This window comes from Meleagris gallopavo, chromosome 2 (genome assembly GCF_905368555.1).
Source record: "Meleagris gallopavo chromosome 2, MGAL_WU_HG_1.1, whole genome shotgun sequence".
In the NCBI taxonomy this organism is placed as follows: domain Eukaryota; kingdom Metazoa; phylum Chordata; class Aves; order Galliformes; family Phasianidae; genus Meleagris; species Meleagris gallopavo.
Genome location: NC_139405.1, coordinates 24,383,110 through 24,404,058, shown reverse-complemented (window position 1 = coordinate 24,404,058; position 20,949 = coordinate 24,383,110). Strand labels below are relative to the sequence as shown.

Sequence of the window (20,949 nt, the reverse complement as noted above, 5' to 3'; positions counted from 1 at the left end):
AATTTGCTTCTTTTCACTACAAGCTATACAGATATCTAAACTGTACAAAAGTCTTGGGTTCCATACTGTAAAATTACTTGTTCCTGCTCATGATGAACTCAAGGAATGTGAGGATTTCATAATATCTGTGTGAGGGAGAGAACTGTCAGTTGTTTCTTTCTTTCATTTTGTGTCAGTATTGCCTACATCACTGGGGCCTAAAACACTCTGGCACTGCAGACAGCACTGATCCTTCTGTTAACTCCAAGAAGTGGTGATGCAGTAAAGTGCTGTGCAGTCTGGGGAGGTTGCCCCATTGTGAGTGACCAAAATGCTCCTGCCTTCATGTATGAGATGGGCTTCTGCGTAATTCTCTTTTTTTTCTTTTTTAGCTGTGTTAACTGTTCAAAGTTAATAGGCATAGGGTAAGCATACTGGATTTCTTTAATCTGTAAATTCATTAGATTAATACACACAGGATAGATCTGAGTATTATCCTTTTCTGACTGCAGCTGTGCAAAGGGTGGACTTTCAGACAGTGGCCATGTCCTTATTTCTCCTGATTTCAACAGCAGCTGGGTAGGCTAACAGAGCATTTTCACTTTTAGAGCTATTCTATAAAGGGTAATATGATTGTGCAGTTGTATTTGGTGTGTTTTGATTTTCCAAACTACCAGTACTTTTTTCACACACATATATATATATATATAAGTATGTTTGCATCAGTCACTTTCATCACATTTTGAACAATTTATAGTTTTCAGAAGTCTATGTTATTTGTGTTCAGACATGAATAGACATGATATCTAAGAAAGTTATATCATAACTCAGAATTAATTTTAAATTAAAATCTACATTTTTGTTTTATTTCTGAATTTGCCTGAGAGGCCTTTTGCATACCTGACGATTTTCAACTTCAGAATCACTTGATTGTCCACAGCAGATGGTAACATCGTGTATTGGTCAACTTTACTTAGTTTACTAACTCTCATTTCAGGAATGCAGTTTGTTGAGTTTTGGGAAGAGATGAACAGAGTTATTTCAGAATCGGAACTGATGACAGGTATTCCCTACTTGACTGCAGTACCTGGATTGGTGCAGTATCTTCAGAGCATCACCAAACTTGTAATATCAGTGCTGTCAGTGACGTCAACTGCTGACATCCAGAGTAGCAGTTCACCCGCTGCAATGAAAATAGTCAAGCCATCACTGTCAATAGTTCATCTCCTTCGCTATGAGTTTCATGAAGTACGTCTACTTGCATTGGAAGCAGTACTTCTCTGGCTGAAAAAAGTGAATCCCAAGCAGACTGCAAGAGAGGGAGGTGTACTGTGTTTGCTTGTTGATTTGGAGGGCATTCTCCTCTCAATGGCTCTGAAGGAAAAGAATCTTGAGTGTTTTTACAAGGTAGGAGAGTGCTACTTTATTGATGTTTAGTATGTTTTCAGTAAATGATAGTCTTAATTTTTACAAGTATGTTTCAAAGATGCATGATGTTTTTTAAATACTGTGTGTAATTTTTTTGTTTATATAAAACAGGAGCTCTGCTGTAATTCTGAAGAATGCTCTTGTGTAAAAGTAAAAACTTTGTTCCTTTTTTAGCACTGTCAGGAAGACCTTCTTAGACTGAGGTGTAAGTCAATAGAGTATCAACCTCAAATACATGTGTTCACTAGGATTTTTTGTAAACTCTTTGTGAATTGTGTGTGCAGGTGCTGGAAATTCTTTATAATATGGATCTCAGAAACGTGCTTCCAAAGACTGAATGCTCTATAAAAATGAATCCAAATGAGTTCTTATCCTGGAGCTTAGACATTGTGGATAACTCCAGCAGGTATGGTCAGCCATGTGTATTTAAATACTTCTATTTAAAATACTTAAAATATTCACGTGCTAATTGATTGGTGTTAGAGCTATTTTAAAAATTCATGTTTCAGAAAAGTGAGTGTGGCTTAGTTTGAAAAAAGAAAGTTCTTAGAAAGATCTTTTGGAGAAGTTAGATGTGATCAGAATCCCAGAAAAGGCCCCTAAGTTACACTGGTGAGGACTCTATAAGTGCCAGCAATACACTTCATGAAATTATAATTTACTACAGCTATTAGATGATAGTCAGTGAATACTGCTCTTTGCAAATGGTTATCAGGGAACACCATAATGCTTGGAGTTGAAGATCCAAACATACATGAATTCACTGTGAATCTGCCATTCGTTCTATTCTGGTTTATCTGTTGAAAGTCTGTAGAAGTGTCAAACCCATTCCACTTGGATTAGCAAAAAAGGTTGAATCTAGGGATTAAAAACGTAGACCTGAATGGTCCTCACAACATTACTTGAATTCAGGGTTTGTTTCTTCTGCATTGTGGGCTATCCAGCAAGGCTTTATGCATGTAGTATATTCCATCCTGAAGATTTGATGCATATTCTGAGTGCTGACGCCTGTTTTTCACATCAGGACACAAGTATGAAGCCAGGACAAGGTTTGAGTGTATAAGAGAAGAAAATTGAGTCTCCCATTGTACTTTCAGACCTGGTTACACAATGTCTGAAGTCTAACTGGACAGGACAGGCAGCTCTTCCTCAGGCTTTTGAAACTGCAGTATATATTTCAGAGAAATTGAGAATCTGAGCTTAAGTTCAAGTGTGCAGTATCTCTTTGAACTTGCCTGCAGAGAAACCAAGGTGTTTACTGTGTCCTCCACTCTGTGAGTATGTGTACTGAAACAGCACTCCTTCATCAGACTGCTTCTGCAAAGTCAGCAGAAAATGCCAATATTTGATGCCCTGAATTAGTTACTGAGACCTATACATAAAAGAATGGACAAATCAAGTGAAAGTATACATGCATGGAGAGCCTATTTCTGTTAGTGGTGGTAGTCTCTTTTTGAAGTTAAATAAAAATCATGCCCCACTGTTACCAATGTATAATATTTAGAATATAAAGTGTAGAACAGCATGATATAGCTGTGCGTATTTGCAGTTGATTTGCACTAAATTTGTCAGGTTTAAATGATAGTGTGCAGTGTTTACTTCTGGAATAAAATTAGATACACATGGTGAAATAACACTGGCTGGTGCTGTTGAAGAGGGAAATCATTGAAATAGCAGACCTTAGTGCTCAGTGTTGCCATTCCCCGCTGAGAGACCAGCCTCTCCAGGATGTTAACAGGCACCATCTCTTCTAAGACCCTGCTGGGCAAGATGGAGGCTCAGGAGGCAGTGGTTGGTGCATTGTGCACTGGTGACATTTTTAGCAGCTGTGGAAGAGAGATTCCTGGAGTGTAACTCAAGCTCAAATGGATGCTTTTGTTTATCATTTAAAATAATGTCTGGTTTCTTTGACTCAGGTTCCATTTTTAAATTTGTTTTTCTATAGGAAGTATGTAGATAGAAAAAACAACGTGAGAGGTGGAGTAAGAGCATATCATATTTGCATATTAACTGCAAACTTAATTAGTCAAGATCAGTAATGTAAAATTTAGCTCTTAGCTTGCAAAATACCCATTGGTGATATTCAGGAATCGAAGATGCTTCTAGAGATGAAAAGATGGCAGAAGTAACTGCCTTGTTTTGGTATGTTCTTCATCTTGTTTTCTCAGCACTGAAGTTCAAAGCATGGCTCTCAAGTTTGCCTCAAAGTTGGTTGTACATCTTTTAGAGAACCACCAGCAGGTAAGTGGAACCGAGCGGCCTAATGATTTTGTAGTTCGGGAGTTTTTGGTAGTAGAAGTAGTATGGCTTCTCTTGGTCATGAGTCCCAAGCTTCTGTTCTTCTGTGTCACTGTACCTATTATGGCTTTATGTCTTCTCTGAGCGCAGCGCTGTGTGAATCCTCCATCAATGTTCTCTCAGTATATCCCTTTGAAAGTAATTCCAAGCTAAATACATGAGTAAATTTTTCTGATGGATTAATTTCAACTTCTGATACCATCCAAAGTAGTCATTCTATTATGGAAAGAAGAACGCCTGCAGCAATTAGCACCCTGTACTGAATTAATTCCATGTCCTACAGTGCAACTCTCTGTGACTTCTAGTCACTGGGGCAGCAGGAGAGTAGTCTCTCATTGAATTTTCTATCACAAATTGAATAAATATAATAAGCCTTGTAAAATAAGACTCTGTTCTCTGTTTATCGACTATTTAATTTAGATTGTTAAGAACACAACTTCTGCCTCGGATTTGTTTTGATTTAAAATAGTCACTCTGTGACATCACATATATATGCACAGAGCAGTGCTAACGCAGCTTTTAATGTTAGAAAAAAATTATTTTTCACGTTTTCAGACTTACAAAAAATACTTCATGAATATTTGATTTTTTCTTATAGCCTTTATTTTTGTATTAAATATGCAGCAGAATCAGTTTGCAAGTATGCTGTGCAATCTTCTGTCTCTTTAAAAAAAAAGACACAGAACTGCACATAGGAATTGGAAAAAATAAAATGAATTATGTTGTTAATTCTTTTGTTTAAAAAAGGCAAAATGCAAGGACTTCAAGTCATAAACAATAAAATAACCATATAAACTTGGGTTCACAAATAGACTTGGAACATATCGTTGCTATGAAGTTTTCTAATAATTTATGAAGAGGAGCTAGTGAAAAATTCTGGCACGATCTGAACTGTAGTAATGCTAGAACAACTTCCTCTAACAAGCATGTAAATCATGGGAGACCTAAGACATCTGTGTGGAGAGTGCTTTCTGCTTTATAAAGGATCAGGTATGCCGGGAGTTTTACATCTGAGTTTCTTTGGGCTTACATTCAGTTTATGCATCTGTAGGAGGGATTGCTTGAGATAATCCATGTGTCCAGTTAAATCTAGGGAATTGTAATCCCTGATGAGGTTTTTACTTTGCTTAGCCCAGTACAAAATCTGCAGGACACGCTCTGGCTCTGCCCCTGTGCTGTGCTTTGCTGAAACACACGTACTTACCACTCCCAGTGAGCAGAGCACAAGAAAGCCCTCATTTGTCCCTTGATGAGTCCTTGTGCACTGCTGTGCCTTTTAACTCTGCTCTCTTTGTTGCTAGTTCTCCTCTGTACCTTTTTTTACAGATGCAGCTGCATTCACGAACTGCTTTATCAAGCACTGTATTGTTACCAAAATGCCTATGATTGACTGCTGCCATTCCAAATATATGTGCCAATTTACACATAGAGTGCTCTTGGAAATTGCTTTGCTTCGTTACAGTCCAGAATACCTATCTTTGGCTTTCTTTTATAGAAGAATTGAGGACACAAGGATGTTTTAACTTAGTGAAGGGACACCATGAGTGTGTTGCCTATGAGTGCTGGTATAATGATAAGAAAATCTTCTTTAACTGTGACATTGTCAACTTTTGAATGGATGCAGGTATTACCATCTTGGAAAAAATGCATGGGTTGTATATCTTCAGCAATTTGTAATTTAATGTGATAGTGACCAATGATAAGGGGTGGTACAGCTTACTTCTCCGGTATGTTTTGTGCTTTCAGATTTCAGAAGAGGTCTTGAAAACATGGGTTCAACAGTTAATTTATTTTTGTGGAGATGAGCAGGAGACAGAGATGCTGCTAGCAGCTGCTGAAGTACTTAAAAGTATAACATCACTACTTCTGATCAATGAGAAGCTTGTTCTTGGTGAGTTGCTTGAATATTCTGGATCTTTCCCAATGAAACCCAGTAATATATGACTCAAAATGTATTATGTACATATATATGTACACTGTTTGTACATAAACAGATCAAACAAGCTATTCTGAAAATTTTAAGAGGACAACGTACTAAATATTATTTAGTCAGATAAACTACAGGTGTATTTAAATCCTGGTAGAAAAAGCTCGTGTAGAGCTTCTTTCAGTAACTCTGCAGAGAGGAAAGTGAGGTGCTATAATGTCTCCAAGCCACTGTACGTGTCTGCACAGAATTAATGGCTTCCTCTCTGACCCAGACCTTTCTGACATATTCTGTTGGTGATGTGGACATACTTTAGTTTAACACTGTGAGCAAAATAAAGCTCTGTTGGCTGAATGATGAAATTAAAGGGTTCAATCTAGAAATGAGGAACAACATGTTCTACGATGAGAATGATTAGTAATTGGATCACATTATACTGCAAGAGGCATAATGATTTGTTTTAAGTTAACAAAGTTAACCAACAAAAATCCTCATAGCTTTTTCAACAATGACTGAGAAGCAAAGCTATGTAAAATTCTGTGGTCTGTTGTACAGAAGAGGTAGGATTTTTTTTGTTCTTTTTGTTTTCCTTTTAAAAACCCCAACCCATTTTTTGTTTCTCTTGTGAACACAGACTAAGGGGATTCTGTGAGAAAGGGGCCAGGAGATACCCTAAAAAACATTTATCTACCAGGATAAATAAAAGCCCCCCAGGTGTTAGTGGATAGCCATCTAAACTGGCTCTTTATTCTGAAAATCAGACTTGGGGAAGAAAGATGGAGAATCAATATGCTATACAACCTAGAACTTTCAGTCTGGAGTTTTTCACAACTGTGTATCAGTTCTTCCAATAAGCTCCCTCTGAAGTACATTCATTAGAGGAGGAAGGCCAGAACAAGTCAGTATGGCCTGGATTGCCTCATTTCTCCTTAATGTTGTTTAAGAGTTCAGAGAAAATCTTTCTGGAAAATCCATTTGCAGGCTTCCACCTCTCTGGCAGGTATGATAACAACTGTCTAGGTGGGAAGGCTGGCCATTAAATAGAGAATGGAATATTTATTCTGCACCAACTATGCCAGTATAAGACTTTTATGTATGATGTGCTAGGAAAAAGCAATTTCTTTCTGAAATAATTATACTCTGTGCTATTCCCAAATAGGAAAGTTGTATGAAATATGGGAGTACTTCTGCCTGTGAAGTTAAGCCTAAAGCAATTCATTTTGGCCAAGCAATGAAATATATTTAATTGTCTGGCTAGCCTTGTAATACGAATCTCTGATAGAACTGTTGATAATACATTTGAAGCAAACCAGTGCAGCAATGAAGCGGGCACTTTGTTGTTCTCTGTGATTGCCAGAAAGTGATAGTATCTAATAACTGACTGCCTCCAAAAGGGATGTTCCAGTGAATTCCTTTAATGAGAATGCTCAGTGAGAGCTGAAAAGTCACTACATCTTAATCATACCCCAGCAAACAGATGAGTACAGTCTTGTGATTTCTGCACTCCATCTAGTCATCCTTTGTTCCATGTTTCTTGTGGGTGATGGCGTTTCTGGCCAGCACTACCAGCAGTATCTGAACAAAACTTGATTTAACAGCCCACAGGCATATCACAGTGTGCTAGTGGATCTCCAGCAACAAAACTTTTGCCAAATAGGAATTATGTGCTCCTAGAAACTGTAGAAAATTCAGAGCGCTCAAAACTTAAAGTTCAATACAGAGCTATCTATTCTTTGGACTGGATCTGGAATGGTGTGACCCACTGTTTTAAACCAAGCAGAGTCAACCACCTAAAATATACAGAAAATATTTTTTATCATATTCCCAATTGTCTTCCCAGTGTATTGCTAATGCATTTATTGTTCCTCTGTTTCAGTGTTTCACTGAATTTGTCATGTTTAAGTGTGCAGAGAGAGCTCTATAATTATTTTGAATGTGTATAAAAAATGGAATCCTAATTTTTCTCCATATATATATAGGTCTCTCTGATACCCTCGCAATGTGGAGATGTGTGCTTCTCCTGCTGCAGAATGAAGATTTGGTAGTAAGGGATGCAGCTGCTGAGGTTCTACAAGTGGCACAGACTGAAAAAAAGAGCACAAATGGATCAGGTATGCTCACTTCACTTTTAAATAATATTGGATATTTGAGAGACTGAAATATTTCTCTTCTTATCATAAAATTCTTCCTAACTGTAAAATGATCCATGTATCTCTTGAACGTGTACCATGGAAGATAACAGTAAGTTGAGATTTGACACCCACCATGCTTTTATTATTTTGTTTACACTGTTCTTGATGTAATTCACAAATGATTATATGGATGTGTATAGAAGATAACTGCAATATTCAGCTTTATGGTTCATGCTGTTGATGAGTCAACTATAACATAAGGAATAATGCTGAAAAGTCTGTAATACAAGCATTAGTCTAATACAGTGCAATGGAAGGTGCTATTTGAAACCCAGATTATTATAATAGCCTGATCACAGTGCAACAGGAATCTGGGAAAACCGTACTCAACTCATTGATTCATTATTAGACCTTGAAATCAATTTAGATAGAGATCAACAAAGACAATTCTCAGCACACCCACAATGTGCTTTCAAGGACAAGGGCCCTTTGTCTGTATGCCCTAGTTTATTCAACCCTGTTAATTTTAAAATAGCCACAAAACTTGAGTAGGTTTAACTAATTAACATGTTTTGCTTTGAGAGTCTTTGCTGAAGCATTCTTCCTTGTGTTGTGAATAAATAAGAATTTGCTACCAATCTGTTCTCGCTCTGGTGGTCCCTATGGGTCTGTGCTATTCAGTAATGCCTCCACGAGCTTGTCTGCAGTCAATACAATGTAGTTGACCTGCTCCACATGCTAGACTAGTGATAAAGCATCTCTGTGGTTAAAACAAATACAGCAGTGTATGTTTTCTACTGCTGTAAATAGATGTAGCTGTGAATGCGCTCAGGCAGCAAATACAGTTTTGAGCTGGCACTCAAAACTGTAGGGGTTTGGGGTAGGAGAAGGTAAAAGAAAGGATGTGTGCAAGACAGCTTTCATCTCCCTGTTAATTCCTGCAGCTCTCTCATCATAGCTCTGACAATTTATCTGGCCCGATTCCTGTATTTTGTCCCTTTTTCCTTGTTGTATCCCTTTGCCAGGGGCTATTCCCCAGTAGCTTGATGAGATGTTCAGGGCTCTGTCCTACTCATTAATACTATGGTCATATCACTACTTGCTGATATAACTTACCACTTGGTAAGTAGAAGAGGCCAAAATTGAAGAAGTAACATCAAAATTGTTTTTTAGCTTCAGCATTCCAAATCAGGATAGGGATTTCATTCCCTAAACTTACTTTACCTCCTTAGTTATACTAAGAATACTAAGCATATGCATATACCGTGAATAGCAGAGTACACTGCTTTTGAAGATACAATCCAGTTTCTTTCCTCCTCCATTTAACATTTTTGTTATTGTCCTGCCTGTGAACTTTTCCTGTTCCTTCCTCCTTTATTTCTCTGTGCTTTGCCATCTGCCTTTCAGAATAGGAGCACACTGACTTTTGCTAGATAAAAATAAGCATTACCTTCAGTGTTTGTTACTTTCTTTTATGCCCTTTGTTTACATATGTGCATGTATGCAGTATGGTTGGATTGTTTGTTTGTTTTTACAGACATTTTGTGGGTCACCAGTGCTCTCCATCCTGGAAATTTCTAAATGACATATAGATAACTACGATTTTTTTCCTCATAGCATTGAAAGTCTTTCCTTTTATCACAGCCTAGATTCTGAAGTTTCTAATGCACTAGAATTCATTAGAAGCCATAAAGCAGCTCTCCTTAAATCCTTCATTTCTTAAAATCTGCTGGATATCTTATACTGACTGACTTCTCATTTGCATTAAGTGATGACAAATACATATTGTGGCGAAGCAATATTATCATGAGATCAGAATGAAAGATGACTCAAGAGATCAAAACAAGGACTGGATGACTAGAGTGCTATTTCTGTGCACTCTGTAATTGCTTCAGTTTCATTGCCATTAACACTAGTTAACATAAGAGAGTAAACAGCCTATTATAATTTCAGTTTTCTTTGTTCTTCAAACATCTTTATGCCCAAGTAGACGTTATATTTCCAGAAAGACTGCACTGTTGTGAGTGTCACCTTTTACTGCTGTTAATTTGCTGCATGTAAAGCAGGAATACTGCTTACAAAATCCAAGCATTGGACTTGCCAGAGATGTTGGCACAAGTGTTATCATGTCTGCTCTCCATAAAACTCTCATCTGTGTATACTGCATGTAAAGCAGCTGGCCATAGCTGTCTACAGAAGAACTGAATTGCCAGCTTAGGGAATGAACGCTTTAAGTGTTTTATTTGTCTGAGATCCAAAGGAATCTCTGTTTATAGCCCGATAACTCTGATTAAGCCTGCAGAATTGATAATTGGTAGAAGCTGGTATTTGTTTTTCCTGCAGCAGAATATAGCACAAGAGAGTATATGCAGCAGCTGAAGTGAGTCCGAATTTTTATTCTGCTTCAGGAAGGTGTGTGAAGTTAGACTATTTGCTATTAGTAGCAAACTCAGTTTATTTGCACAGATTGTTAATATAACTGTTATAGGACATTCTTTCTTTGCCTACATGTTGCTGAATTACAGCATACGTGTGGCAGTTTGACTGTTTCGTGTTGCATTTTCAGGTCATTTATAGGTGGTGAAACTGGAGGCAAATGGACCTTTCTATTAGCGTGGCTTCACTTCCTGTAACTGCCCCTATCTTGTGTAATTCTTTGAAGCATTACATGAGCTCCTGGAAGAGAATGTGAACTTGCTTGTTATTCCCTTATGGCTTTTAGTGAGGGCAAAAAGTCCCATTTCCTCAAATAACTGCATAATCCATGCAGCTTTGGATCGCTCAAATGATTAGAGCAGTAAAATTGCAGAGCCTGAAACAGAGGGTAACAGATATGATAAAAGAACTGTCAAAATCGCAGCCCCTATTTTTGAGTGAAAGGAGGAAAGCTCAGAAGGCCAAACTGATACACAGCAGGTCTCCTGTACTCACTCTGCTCTGTCTTTCTCTTCCCCTGAAAGCTCCTACTGTAACTGGTAAAGTTCATGTTTTTAATTTATTTTACTCATTCAGATGAGCTTGATTTAATTTTTGTAATTAGGTAAAAACTAATGGGAGGGTGTGGGCTAGTGAGGTTGGCTGGCTGGCTGCAGTCATTTTCTGAACAGGGCAGGTCGAAGAGAATCCTATCTCACTAGAAACAAGAAGACCTTTTGTTTTGCTTGCTAAAAATAACTTATGAGGTAGTTAAGGTTTTACTAATAACTTGAACAATATAAACCCAATCTGTAACTCGAGGTATTGCATGTACACTTTGTTGTTGTTTCCTCATGCATTGAGGTGTAAACTTCTGTGGGATTGTTTTATTCCTCTTAGAATGAGGGAGGGTACAGGAAGTATTGTATTCAGTGTAAATGTAGAATAGCTGCTTTGAAAGCTAATTAAATTAGTGACCCGTGGCTGTGTAAAGTCTAGACCTATTCACAAGCAGCATTGCTCATCCAGGAGGGTTACTCCTTACAAGAAAGAAGAAAAAGGAGTTTACTTTCTCTGTTGATGATTGCTTTACTGAATATTCCTGACAAATTCATTGTATTCACTGGTGTCATTTTGCTCTAGGCTTTTTTTTTTATATCCAGAGAAGCACTTTCTAAAGTTATAAGATTGTCAGAAATGGAAAAGCGTAGATAAACTGTCTTTTTTACTATTACAGCTAAGCCTACGCAATTCTGTGAACCAAATACATGTAGATAGCTTAACATTTGTGTTGGTAAATCACCAAGTTAACCTTAAGATAGGTTAAGATTTTAAGCATTGTCAGCATTAGCACCAATTTAGCTGATTTGATTCAGCTCAGACAATTTCAGAAGTGTATATGAACAATTTGGCTTTCAGAGCTGAGTCAACTTTTGAATGTACCTGAGTGATATAGAAGCCTAATAATCTTCTCAAATACGATTGAGGCCTTTGGGAACCTCTTGCTGCATAACAAGCACAACGGCATAGTGACACAGCAGCATAGTGTCACAGCAGCATGGCTTAGAGATGAGCAAGGCTGCTCTCTGGAAGCCACTTTTTGGGCTAATTCTGAGAATAGGATTGGTCTACCGATGACATAGAATATGTTGCTGATTAACTCACTGGCCAAAAATGCAGGGATATTGATCCTGATCCTTCTCTTCCCATCTCTCACACTTCAGAACAAAACTGTACAAGATACTCATGCTCTTGTCTCAGGTGTTTCTGCATAAAAGTCAGTGCAAAACTCTTCTTCCTGGTTGTTCCTTTCCATTTGACTTTTAACCTTCAGAAAGGTGATGAGTGAAAATGACAGATATGCTGTTGGGAAAGGGGCACTACTGGTCTGCACAGCAGATTTGGTTGAGATTCCTGTGGAAGTCATAATGTGACCTGTGGTCTACTGGCCTCTTACCTCTCAGACTAACGGTATGGAGGAGACTCCCCTTTCAGTAACTTTTGTTCTGCCTATTGACTGGAGAGTGTAAATGTAAGTTAAGGGGGAAGTTAAACTGTGCTCCTGGGAGGAGAGGAAAAAAGTAATTTCATTAGATTAAATAATGAAACATTTACAAGGTAACTTTGAATTCTTTTCTATTATTTAGCATTTGGCTGAATAGGACATCTCTGTCAATCATGCTGTCTCCGTGGCATGAAGAAAAGCAAATCTGTTTGTTCCTTGTGCTTCTATTTTTTTTTTTTTTCCCACACATCATGAATTCAGAAAGTAAATTCAAATAAAAACTTCTTGACTGTAGAAAGTAAGTGTATCTATCATGATGATGTGTGCTAAAAGTCTCATGTTTATGTGTTTATTGAAGGTGGGATGCGTAAATAAGCCTTTAGCAGAGGTAGAAAAGGAGAAGTTAAGAAAATATCAGACTGTATTTACATTTGAAAGAGAAGAGATTTTGGTCAGATTTATGTTCCTTTAACCTATTCTTTAAAAATCTTCTTCAGTAAATCTAAAGCTGTGCAGAAGTTCTCATACATATGTGCCCTGAGAAGATCTTGTAAATCCTTTGAAAGATAAGAGATAATGTCGGCTGTGTGATGTTAAAACCATCCAATGGCCTGGCATTCATCGTCAGCACCACAGGTAATATCAGCAAATCATGGGTGACTGACATGATCTCAAAACTTGTACCCCAGATGTCCTTTATGACTGATCCATGAAGTCTTCCAGGACAAGGGAACAAATTAAATCCATTCTCTAGTTGCTGATGAAACAGCTAGGAGTAAATGCTGTGCAAAACTCAGATGCTATAAATACCATTGTCATTGGTGGTATTCAGCTGCATGATAAGAGCATCCCACGTACTGCACAGGAAAATGTAAAGAAATACACTGTACTTTCATTGCTGCCTCAATTCCTTGTTGGTATTTGAAGCTGTGTTTTATTCCTTAAAGCACCTGGAAACCTTGGTCATATCAAAAGTCCATTTCTTCTGATGTCTTCTAATAAAGGAGAAAGACTGACTGATGTATCTGTCCTCTTGCCAAACCTGGGGAGAGATCCACCACTTTGCTATATTTCTGTGTTGGCATTGTGCCTCCCTTCTAGGGAGGCAAATGGGAGGAGTGTGGTGAATAAAAAACAAGTTGGGTTACTCTGATCCTGGACAAAGATTAATGTGTAGGGTTCAACTTTTCTCATGCACTGGTGGCTTGCCCCGATGTTCAGGTTAGGCTAATAGACCTCTTTGTAAGCTAAGGCTCCAAACAATTCACTTAATTACATCTCTTAAAACCAGTTCTGGCAGCTGCCTGCCTTAAAGAAATAGATGGTAATTACCTGAACATAAACTAGGGAACTGCATGCATACACTGCTTTGAGGTCTGGAATCTGTGGCAGGATCATAGGTGATATGTTTCCATTTCTTGATTTAAGTAAGGGTTGTGCATTTTTTTTCCTGTTACTTTAGAGATCGAAGGAGTTATGAAAACCATGAAATCAGAACTTGTCTGTAGAGAGGGCTGTGCTGAAGCTATCTAGTGCTCTTCCAGTTGCTAACCTGAAAATGAGCCTTTTAGTGCTGTGGAGGGGCACATGCATGCAGAAGATGAAACGTTTTCATTTTAAGTACATGATGTCAACCACTATCGTGCAGAAAGTTAAGAGCTTCCAACAGTTGGATCAATTTCAAGTCCTCACAATTGCCCTGGGTAGGAAAAAACAGCGTTCACATAGTACTTAATAACATCCATGAATTTTAAGCTGCCTGGAGAGTCTTTTGTAAATTTGGAGTCTGATGACCAGAAAGTTCTCCTAGTCAGATCTTGTGATGTGTCACAGGGCTCTTGGGAAGTGTGCAAAAGTCCTCAGCATTGTCAGGACTACTGATGGAAAACTGCTCCCGGTATTAGCCAGAACGCACTGGTATTTCTTGTGCTGGGGGCAAGTGGAAGAAAGGCTAACGTAAATTTTTTTTTTCTGGGATCAGCTCCAGTGTTTATTTTGCTTTGTCGGTATTCTTGATAACTGCATTCTGGTATCCAGATGCACAACTATCCGAAAAGAACTAGACCTGCCATAGAAGAGGAATTGTTTGAGCTGAATGTTAGAATTTCAACAGGAGAAGGCGTTCAGCCAGATGGCCTTTGAGAGTAGACAAGACCCATCTCAGCAGAAGCAGAAGATGATGCGATGAAGTTCAGAAACAGTCAACAGCAGAAAAAAAGCTTGTAGTGAAGCAGAGTTGTTCGTGTTGCAGAACAAGATGAAACTGCACAAGTGATACCTATTTTATTAAGGTTGTGTGTGGTGTCTGTGTAATAGTCTATGTTAAAAGAAATACTTCTTGCCACCTCAGTGGTAAAGTGTCAAAATACTGGCAGCAGTTTGCACTGTTACAATCAAATACAGTGCAGGACTGTGTATTCACAGACAGTATAAGGTGGTGAAAGCTCTTCGGTTATGTTAGATAAAGCATGCTGAGGACAGGAGGAAAGGTCAAACAGCTGTGAGTGTATTCCTGGAATATGCTGAAAGGAGTTCTAACAAGGGAGATGGAGGGGGTGCTGTTGGGAATTACAAGAACGTTCTACACTGGGAAGTGCACTGGACGTTACTGAAAAGTACCACAGGCTGTGCAAGGTAACATCACAGATAATGTCTGTAATTGTAGGATTGTAAGTAGAGGAGGGTTCACAGAGAAGGACATGCTTCTTAAAACATTGAACATTCAGGCTTCTACTTGAGGACAATACCTCTGACCACATCTGTTTTTCCTCTTCTGTGCTTTTAAAGGTAAATACTTCTTCGTGCATATATAAGATTCAATTTAATCACAGCAAACTATTAGATGGTAAATATCTGTGGTAGTTGGTGACTACCTGATGACTAGATGACCTTACATCCAAGAAGCTTGCTCCAGAAAGCAAAATGACACGTGGTAGAGATTATGAAATATTTACTGTGGCTAGAAGCTATAATTTGGTGTTTTTTACATCTACTGTAATAGTTCTAAGAAGGGTACAATTACAGGTCAGTTGCAAGATGAAAGGATTGAGGTTTACGAGTGTAAATGAATTCATCTGGTCTCATTGCTAGAATAAATTTAGTCCTGTTCCAGAAGCAGATTTGACCTGTGGCCTAGTTGTATGATAATGTTATACTCAAAGGTAAATTCAGAATCTTTAACATTTCTTTTTTATCTGACATTCTAGTTTTATACCCTAAAAATGTCTCCTATTTTTTAAGAAAATTACTGGAAGATATGATTTGGAAGTAATTGAAGTCTTTCAGATTTCACTTGTAATATGATTTTTTCCTGTCTTAATGGTGACTCTTGAATAATGTGTAGCTATTTTCCCTGGATGCAGAGAAAAAATAGTCAGAAAAGGCTAGAAAATTGGCTTAATTATTTTATTTGGAAGATTCTTTGGAAGTTACCTTTGGGCTCATGGACCTGGAGTTCATTGTGTTGTCTGCCTTTGTAAGAAATGCTAAGTAAAAACAAATTGTTATCATCTGCCCTTAGTGCTGACTAGTTCTTACAGCTAAGTCACAAAGCATTGTGGTTTGGGGGTTTGTTTCTTGTTTCCTGTAGCTGGCATTCTATACTGCTAATTCTGGGCACGCTAAGAATTAATAAAAATGTTTAGCATCTTCTTATCTAGAATTTTGAAATATGAGCTTAACAGATTTATTTAGAGACAGAACAGAGGTTCCATGATAAATAGATTGCTGATAGGATTTAGCCTATAATCTGTATAACATTTTGCTACAGTATTCCTACCAAGATTAGAATGTATTACTTGAATAAAATGGAATATGGAAGTGTGTAACTTTTCATTCATTCATTAGCTGGCACGGGTAAAAGCTGGAGCAAATAGGGTGCTAGAACAAAAAGATCTGAGTTATCCATAACCTGCAACTGTCTTTGTCCTCCTTAGACTGCTTAAGACAGAGGATGTCACATGAAGGAAAGCAATACAAATAGACACAGCCCAGCATCTGTGGTATTTTTGGTGTCTTAAACACCGCCCTCACAGTGCATTTGAGAACTGCATTCTGGAAGTTCTGATGTAAAAGATCAGTGAGGGGATTGGCTAGATGTATCTATCATAGCAGTATGCTTTGTAAAGGTTGACCTGGGATTGCAACTGAAAAAATATTATGGGCTGGAGAGCTTGCAAAATTCTACAAGTTTTCAATGAACTTGTACTGTAGAAATGTAGTTCGTAAACTCTTCATACTTAGACTAAATATATAATACTTCAATTTAAATATTCATCTGTACTATATGTAGAAGAATACATGCTGAGAAACGTACACCTAATGCTATAGGAAGTAGTCCATTATTTCTTTGTAAATACACTACTCACAGAAAACTTCATTTGCAGCTGTGGAGAGTGAAGGACTCTGTCTTTCTGCAACAGAGATAACAACAGTGCTATCTGTAGTTCTGCCCTTTGCATCGAACTTGACTGTAAGATAACTCCTCTGAAAGAATGAAGCTGATAGCCTGTGCATAGCCCTGTGCAAAACACATCTGCTGCAAAGCCCCCATTCCAGGGCATGCATGTATGATACTTTTTTATTTGTAATGTCATTTTCCACTGAGTAGGATTTCACCAAGGAGGAGATTATACATTTCTGCAAGCAAATTTTTGGACGCAGTTTGTGTGTATGTGTGCGTGGGAGCGATGTGAGGACCACAAATGCCTTTGCAGACTAACCTAAACCACTAGCTTCTGTTCACAGAAGTCAGCACTCGGCATTTTTAATGACCAAGATAGAACCTACCTGTGCCAGGGCCAAACAGCACCAGAGCATGAAAGTTGTTTTTGTGGTATCACCAATTCCCTGAGCTGTAGACTTCCCACTGATTTGGTTGCTTTAATTAGTGGTGGAGTGGGGGTGAAGGAAGGTTGGGGGTGAAGGGACACAGCAGGTCCTTAGTTCAAAACCTAAGATGTGTAAAAGTCGTTTTCTTCTGTAATCAGTTCCAAGTGAGCTCTTAAAAGAGGAACTTGGAACTGGCTTGCTGAACAAATTGATTTCTCATGCATGAGAAAGTCAAGTAAGACTTCCTTGGGAAAACTAGAAATTGAAATTTCAAGAATTAGACTTTTTGTAAAAGGCTTTTGATTGTTTGATTTCAAGCAAGACTATTGAAATCATTTAGAGGAGCAGAAAGATTTATGGTAGTTGCTTACAGTACCAGCGTCATGCCACTTTTGCATGTTTTTAATTTCATTCCTTTGCATGGTCTGTGCTGTGTTAATGATCACCTTGTCATGCTAGCAGTGGAAAAGGTTTTTATAAATAATTCCCAATGGTAAGATGAAAGTGTTAACAGAAATACTTCAGTGAAGGCCTTGATTAACTTATACACTTGGCTTGATCACAGTGGAGGTTAGACTTACAATATCTTATTACCAAGACTAATAAAACCCATTCATTTTTTCATGTTCTATGCTAATTACACTTTTACTTTCCCTTGTGCGAATGAACACAAGCTTATTTATGTTTGTATTGAAGACAAGAGTTACACTTTTTAGGTTTTTCTTTGATGTACTCATTCTTATAAATTCACACCCAAACAAAACCTTCTTTCCCTAATTCCAGAATCTGTGCACTGTAATACTAGAACTTCAGGTTTGTGGAGTGTAAACTTAGGCTCTTAAACATATACTTTTTAAAATGTTGGGTTTTTTTGTTCATTTAGTGTTTGTTGTTATTTTTTAATTATTGAATGAATCTGTTGTGAGCAAATCCCCCAGTTTAATTCTGTTATCTAACCTTGAGGTACTTGGAATATGCAGAACATTTTCCATATGAATCAAGCAGAAGTATTAACACAACAGAAGTGTGTTTAGAGCAATGCTACATACTAGTGCAGTACACGTAAGCAGCAGATAGGTTGCTGAAGTTGCATAAATCCTGCTAAACTTCTGTGGACATACTGTTATGAAATTTATAAGGTTTATGAAAGTTAGCATGTAACTCTGTTGGCTGTAGGATGCTCAACTTAACTTGCATTTGCTATAAACAAGAGAAGATTGATTTTTCATTTTCTATTTCCTCTTACTGAAAGCTCTCTGTCTAATGTACAGACATTAAGAAGCACGATTAAGAATTAAATTTCATGATAACTTTCCTCAATTCAAATTCTCCACATGTAAATTATTCAAGTAAATCACTGTATTGCGATCTAGTATACAAATATGCCATATTCTATCACTACTGCATCTCAGAAGGAAGGTCAAGGAAACAAGATACATCTCATCTTCTGTGAAAATTAAAGTGGTAACATCAAATAAATGGTGTTATTGAACAAGTCAAGGGTCTTTCAGAAAAGATACTTTCAATATTGCTTTCCTTTTTCTAAAGCAATGTATGTTGTATAGACCAGTGAAATTAGCAAGATCTTACTGAGAAGAGAAATGGTTTCTTAGGATATATGCCAAAGTATAAAGGACTTGATTGTTTGGAGCCAGTGACTTCAAACTCCTCTAATGTGAGATTGGTGCAGACCCTGGAATGCAAATAAAACAGGATGTAAGGAGATCCTGGAGATAAGGGATCTAAGGGTGAAATATCACTTGAATACATGAATTGAATCCTGTGCTGGTCTACAAAACACAGTAGTGGTTTCAGTTCAAACTCCTAGAAGCAGCAGAGACAATATTTGCAGCTCTTGCTCGTTAGCTGCCTTGCTTTGTATTGTGTTGTAAGTTTTGGCATGATTGTCTCTGTGGAAGGTTGTTACAGAATGAAGGTATATTCTCTAAACCAGAGGATTTGACATGATTCTCACAAGTAATGGTGAAGGCTGTGACATCCATGGCTATAGCAGGATATGGTCTTCCCTGAAGGAAACTCGTTTTAAACATGTGGACTGAAAAATAAGATGTTAAAGACATAAATGTCTGTTACATACTTATGTCAGTGTGGAGTTTAACTGCACATGGCATTATTTATTTAAGGAAAAGTTCCTTGAGCAGTGAAATGAAGGGAGTTGTTTGTTTTTTTTTCATGGATTTGTTTTGCGTGGATTTTCTCATGTCTGATCACCGAAGTTTCAACTTTTGCTAGATCTCTTTTCTCTATACAGCTGGCTAGTTACATAGAAACAAGCCAAAATGTTTTGGATTCCCTTGTCCTTTTTGACAGTCTGGGTTGCAATTGCACAGCTCATTCAGAAGTTGTGGTGGGAAACCACGTACACAGAAGCATGCCTGCTGATTTCCTTATTATTATTTTAAAGGAACAAAAATCCCTTTGATGTTGTTTACTCTTGTAGATTGTCAGTGTGATTGAATAAAATATAGCAGCACTGTTATTGTTTCTGTGCGCTGAGTGCTCTCTTCATCTCCACCTGCCCTCTGACTTCATCCTCCCAGTTTCTCACACCTTTTCAATAGACCTTCCATTGACTTCTGTATACTTAACAGCCTATTGCTTTTCTGTCTCCATCCCCTCTTTAAAATTTGTCTTGTAAATTAAATGAATTGTGCATGAACTGTGTATTTTTGTAAGCGAGGCTGATGGTCTGTTGTTAGGGTTACCTGACACCTCTCATTATAAAGCCATGTTTTTCAGATACTTATGTTAGTACTTAGTAGTTGGTATTGACATTTTCCATACTGCACAGGTTTTTTTTTTCTTACTACAGTACAGGCGAATCTATATATGAATCTATATGCAAAGTTAGGAAATCATGCCTTCTTTATGCAGATTACAAAAAGAACTGAAGGTCTTTTCTTTTGAATGCTATAATATATTTATGTTTTGGAGCAAGACACTTTGATAAAATATGTGCAAGAATTGCTGAGAAAATAAGACCATGAAATGTTTCAGTAGGGACTTCACAGAGTCTAAGAGCTAAAACCTTCAAAGATTTTTATGCTCAATAAACAATTTACATTTCTCTGCTCCTGCAATGCTTACTTGTGTTCCCAGTGGGGTTACTGAATGTGACGTGGAGCACAATGCCTCAGAAGGACTCTGCAAGTGTTGCTTTGGGTAGCTCTGGGCCAGGCTGGGCTTAGGTACCTGAAATGAAAACCTGAAATGTGCTTTCATTAATACCTATGGATATTATTGTTACGGCAAAATATAGAGAAACTGGCTGTCATTTCTGGTTATAGAACGGATACAAGAAAACTCAGCAAAATTCTGTGGGCTGTTGAAAAAGTTAAGCTGAACTATTGAGAGTTCAGCCTGGTTCTTTTTAGTGCAAGAGGAAGGCATAAAGGAGGAGAAGGATCTTCAGTGAGGATTGTGGTGAGAGGAGGCTGGTCTGGCTTCAGCAAAAGAAGAATGTAGGGAAGAAGCAGAATGAAGATAAAAGGGGAACTTTCCAGTGTTTTGGGAGACAGCATGACTGGAGGTCACTCAAAGGCTGTGTGTCAAACCTTGTGTTTTCAAAAGAAAAGGAGGACTTAAGCGGTCAAGATAATTAGACCTGCGTTGAGATACTATGGAATTGGCTGTCTGGGGCTAGATAGAAGACACAGGAGCTGTGCTATCTGTACACCTCACATCTCCTGTGCTGTTACCATTTGCTCTTACTTCATTAGTTTTTAGTGGCAGATGTCTGAGGGGTCAGATTTGTGATTTCATTGTTTCTCTGGCTCATGAGCTTCAATATAATGTCACATTATTTGGATATGGTATAGATTTCTTTTTCTGCTTTGAAACTTGGAAAGTTGTGCAGTCACACTGCTGTCTTCCTATCTTCTCTACACAAAGAGCATTAGTATGATTGCAAAGCC

General features: G+C 37.9%; 1 protein-coding gene across 6 annotated transcripts in view; it reads left to right on the top strand.

Annotated features, from left to right (window-relative positions):
- THADA (THADA armadillo repeat containing) overlaps positions 1-20,949 on the top strand; it is a 209,874-nt gene that overhangs the window by 177,065 nt on the left and 11,860 nt on the right. For 4 of the 6 annotated variants that reach the window (XM_019612707.3, XM_085219344.1, XM_085219345.1 and 1 more), the window contains 5 exons: positions 977-1,386; positions 1,692-1,813; positions 3,576-3,648; positions 5,452-5,596; positions 7,612-7,743. In XM_019612707.3, the coding sequence (XP_019468252.2) occupies positions 977-1,386; positions 1,692-1,813; positions 3,576-3,648; positions 5,452-5,596; positions 7,612-7,743 (882 nt within the window). Of the gene's footprint in view, positions 1-976; positions 1,387-1,691; positions 1,814-2,504; positions 3,649-4,517; positions 4,678-5,451; positions 5,597-7,611; positions 7,744-20,949 lie in introns of those variants that run through there. The other 2 variants (XR_014881997.1, XM_085219347.1) reach the window with 2 other exon arrangements.